At 33.9% G+C, this 4,514-nt stretch overlaps 1 protein-coding gene across 1 annotated transcript; it reads left to right on the top strand.

The window, feature by feature from the left end:
- The first annotated feature begins 337 nt into the window (after positions 1–337).
- On the top strand, positions 338–2,500 carry LOC133290519 (UPF0481 protein At3g47200-like). The gene is made up of 2 exons (XM_061488609.1): positions 338–768; positions 1,333–2,500. Exons 1-2 carry the CDS (start codon positions 338–340, stop codon positions 2,498–2,500), a joined length of 1,599 nt encoding a protein of 532 aa, XP_061344593.1.
- Positions 2,501–4,514: the final 2,014 nt, after the last annotated feature.

The raw sequence follows: 4,514 nt of genomic DNA, 5'->3' as shown, positions 1-4,514 counted from the left end.
GACGTGGAGAGAGAGAAAAGAGTAACTTTAACGTTATAACTATATTTTTCCGAGAGAATATAGTTAAAAATGACAGCTGTAGATAAACTTATCTAAAATTGTTGCCGTAGAGATGTTTACTCCTATATATATATATATATATATATAGGGGTTTCTTAACTGGTCAGGCACATAACTCACAGTGCTAAACTCATTGCTTCATCTCTCTTTGTTTGTTTGTTTCTCTTTTCTCTTTTCTTCGTCTTTCCTTTTCAATTAGCTCTCTCCGTTTATACCTTATTTCAATTATTACGCATTTATCCTACCTAGTCACTCTTTCAAGTCCTAATAGCCGGACATGGCCAATGAACCAGACAAAGACATGGCCAATGAACCAGACAAAGACATGGCCACTGAACCAAACAAAGACACGGCCAGTGAACCAAACCAAGATGTTAAAAGGTGGAATCATTCTGTGTATGAGTCAATAATATCTGTGGACAGTCCATATTATCTTAAAACATGTAGCATTTCCATCGTTCCTGAAAGACTTAAAGAATGTAACGAGGATGCTTACATGCCAAAGGTTGTCTCCATCGGTCCTCGATTCAGGGGAACACGAGAAGACCTGCTGCTCATGGAAAAGATCAAATTACAATGCATGTCTTCTCTCCTTCATCGAAGTAATGACATGCAGGCGCAAGATTACTTCGAAAAATGCAGCGATGTCATTTTGGAATTAGATGAAAAGGTTCGGGCATGCTACGTCAATGTCATTAAACTCACCAAGTAAGTCCCCAAACTTAAGTTCTTAGATGAAATATGTTAATATTCAAGTGTGATTGATAGAGTTTTATATTGGTGTAAAATCCACTTGTTACCGTTAGTATAACTTAGCCTATTAGTAGTACTGGTCCATACCATAAGCTCCGGTTGAACTCGAACTAGTTGGGTGTGAAATCTTAATTTGATTGATAATGGGCTAAACGAAGTTTATATAGTGATAAGACTAACGAACCCAATTCTTTAAGATTTTGGATTGAGAGACATGACGTGAGACACACTTTTTACTGTTGGTATAGTTTAACTTATTGGTGGTGCTCTTCTAGCATGCATTGTGCCTTGCTCGCCTGACAAAATACTCATGAATTAACTTTATATTATATTTCTAATACACACCCTCGTGTAATAGCGTTGGTTAAAGATTTGTGCTTCATTAAAAGAGTGAATAATGCACCGGAAACTCTGATTCGATATCATCAACAATAGGGAAAATACAAAAATAAAAAATAAAAAAAATTATCTTATAACTAGTCTGGATTTAACCGGAAGTGATTTTTTTATCAATAACAGGTACGAACTTGCCAACATTATGTTGGTGGATGGGTGTTTTCTACTAGAGCTTCTCATATCCAACGATTTGAAATTGAATCATGAACTAAAAAGCAGCTCCAAGTATCCTAGTCCCGGACCTGAAGTGGTAAAAGATGAAGAGGTTTTGTCTGATCTGCTATTGTTAGAGAACCAGATACCGCTTCGCATTCTCCACAAGTTGACTCAAATACTTTTCCCCAATGAGTTCACAAAGGATCATGTCCAGAGGGTGACAAGAATTAATGATCTTGCCTTGTCTCTCTTTGGCTACACTCACTTTGGGAACCCAGGTGCCCCTCACTTTATTGAACTTGTCCACTCTTCCATTAACAAGGAAGCTATCAAAATAGAGGATGGTCAAGAAGTTGTGAAAATTGAGGAAACTCAGCAATATCTGTCCCATGTTGTCAAGAGTCATGTGGAGGTGAAACTGAAGTGTTGTGCAACAAGGCTCAAAGCTGCTGGGGTTACTATCACACTCCCAGATAGGGATAGAAGGCTTGTCAATTTGCAAGGGAACTGTTTTGGTCGTATGCTGATAAGGCTTGGGAATATGCTTGTGAATAGGGAAGCGAATATGCTTGAAACTGTGGAAATGACAAAGTTCGACTTTGACATAAAATTCAACAATGGAAAACTAGAGATTCCTCAGCTGCATATCACAGGAACAACACAAGCCAAGTGGCGCAATTTCATTGCTTTGGAGCATCACAAAAAGAAATGGAAGAGCACAGCTGCTTATGATTACAGCGGCAAGTGCACTTGGTCTGCATTGTTTTTTGATGGATTGATATGTTGTGGGGCTGATGTTCAACTTCTTAAGGATAAGAATATTATTGTGGATCATTTGAAGATGAGCAATAAAAAATTGGATAACTATTTTGGTACAATATCAAGGGGTGTTGACCATGAAATAGTTGATTCCAGTTATATTAAAATATTTAATGATTTGAACAATTACTCCAGAGCAAATTTTTTCATAAGAATCTGCAAAATATGGTGGCATGATTTCAGATTCCGAGCAGAACAGTTCGTCGAATTTATGGGGAGTGGCTATAACTTTGCAGCTATATTGTTATCTCTTCTCGCTATTCCGCAGACTATTTATGCAATCCTCCCCTATTATCGTCCCAGTCATGCTCATTGATATATCAAGTCTTTGTGTTTTCAATCCTTTTGTCTACTATAGGGAAACCATTATCTATTAGGACCTTTAATTAATTTCTTGTTTCGTTATGAAGCACGGCTACAACTTTGCTAGTGTAAAAATTCCTTATTCTCATTTTTTTTCGTCAAGAATCTGTTTTCCCTCCCATGAGGTAGCATTTTTTCCAAAATTCTCTCTCCTTTACTTTTTAATTTTCACTCAGTTTTTTAAGCAATGGCTAATGGCTCATTTTAGTATTTATTTATAGAAAAATGTAACTATGCCAAGTAATTTAATAACGGAAAGATATGTTTACAATTTTTTTTTAAAATTTTGCAAATTACACTGTGTACTCCCGGAAGTACATAGTGTAACCTAGTGTACTTCCGAGAATACAAAATATAGTTTGTAAACAAAAAATTTGTAAATATAACTCTCCCCAATTTAATATTGTAAAAGTACAATATTATGGGTTTGTCGTTTCTCGTGTCACAAATGATAAAGTTATCTCAACAATTCCAAAATTACGTCATTTTGAGAGTTGGGAGAATTAATAAATGATGTATTGGTAAATTGATATAACAAAGAAAAAAACAAAATTTATAAGATATCATTCATTAGTTATTTCAATCCCCAAAACGATATAGTTTTGGAATAGTTGGAGATAAATTTATCTCTTGTGGTATAAGAAACACTTTTTCCAAATATTATTAATTGAATAATCATTAAAGATAACATTTTCAAGTAGAATGTTTTGAAACTTTGTTTACTAATAATTTGTGATTGAATTGTACTTTTTCGAATATTATTTATGGTTGAATTATAATTTTTAAAGTATTATTTTGCAATAATTTATAATTAAATTATTATTATTAATAATAAAATACGAGGGAGTTACCTTTCATAGGTAGAGAATACTATTTTGTAATCCCCATATATTAAACTGAAATTCAATAAAACTTGCTCTTGTACACGCGCGGAAGCATAAGTCTAAACTATTTGTTTTAGATGTCAATTCCTATGTAAAGTATGAACCTTTGAAGCATATTTAGTGTAGAACAAAGACAATCCTCGATTTACAAACACATTTATATGGTTTCCTAAAAAAAAGCTCATAAAATGTCTCGAGACAGCCTTCCAGTGTATCAGAATAAAGACAATCTACTGCTATGCGACACACCTTCCACATGGAACATGGTATCACATAATCGTTCATGTATTTCAGTTAACAACATATTAGTAATGGAATATATGAACATACTAACAAGAGTCTATCCATGATGACCTTTCATTTTTCTAGTAAAAAAAGTCTATCCATGATGGACCCAATGTATTTACATTAATTTTTATCACTAGATGACAGGTACGTCGTAGACTATTCAATGCTTTCCAATTTCCAGACAGGTTACAACTAAGGATGATATATCTAATGCATAGATCTATCACATCATGGTAAATGCAACCTACCCACTAGATTACAGTTTACAACTACGAGATGATGTCTTCAAGAATTGTGTAATCCAATGCATATGCATATTAAATTAGGGTAAATGCAACAGACTCCAACAGGTTGTACAACTAAGGGATGATGTATTCAAGAACGGTGGAATCCCATGCTTAAACCTTTTTTTTTATTTTTTTTAAATTGACTTGACTTTGAATGATAATTATGACACTTGCATAAATAATTGACAAGAAAAGAAATTAATAGGTGAAGACCCAAGAATTTTGAAGCAATGGGAGATCGTCCATTTTCAATCATCAAATGTAAAGCTTGCTCCACTTAAATTTTTTTTTTTTTTTTTCTAGCAAATTGGCTAGACAATGAGAAGGAATTATTGCAAAACATCAAACCTCAATATATCATGCACGGTCCATTTGCTTTTGGTTTGAATAAAAAAACAGATGTAATGATAAGGTTTTATCTTTAGATATCAAAAGAAGGAAAATGATTAAATTCAACAATTATCCTGTCAGATTTCCATGGTCCCATTCCAATTGTTCTGTTTTCCAA

This window comes from Gastrolobium bilobum, unplaced genomic scaffold (genome assembly GCF_033153095.1).
Source record: "Gastrolobium bilobum isolate Gb01-03AN ecotype WA unplaced genomic scaffold, APGP_CSIRO_Gbil_v1 utg56011, whole genome shotgun sequence".
In the NCBI taxonomy this organism is placed as follows: Eukaryota; Viridiplantae; Streptophyta; class Magnoliopsida; order Fabales; family Fabaceae; genus Gastrolobium; species Gastrolobium bilobum.
The sequence above is the reverse complement of the archived record's forward strand: the minus strand, read 5'-3'. Positions and strand labels throughout refer to the sequence as shown.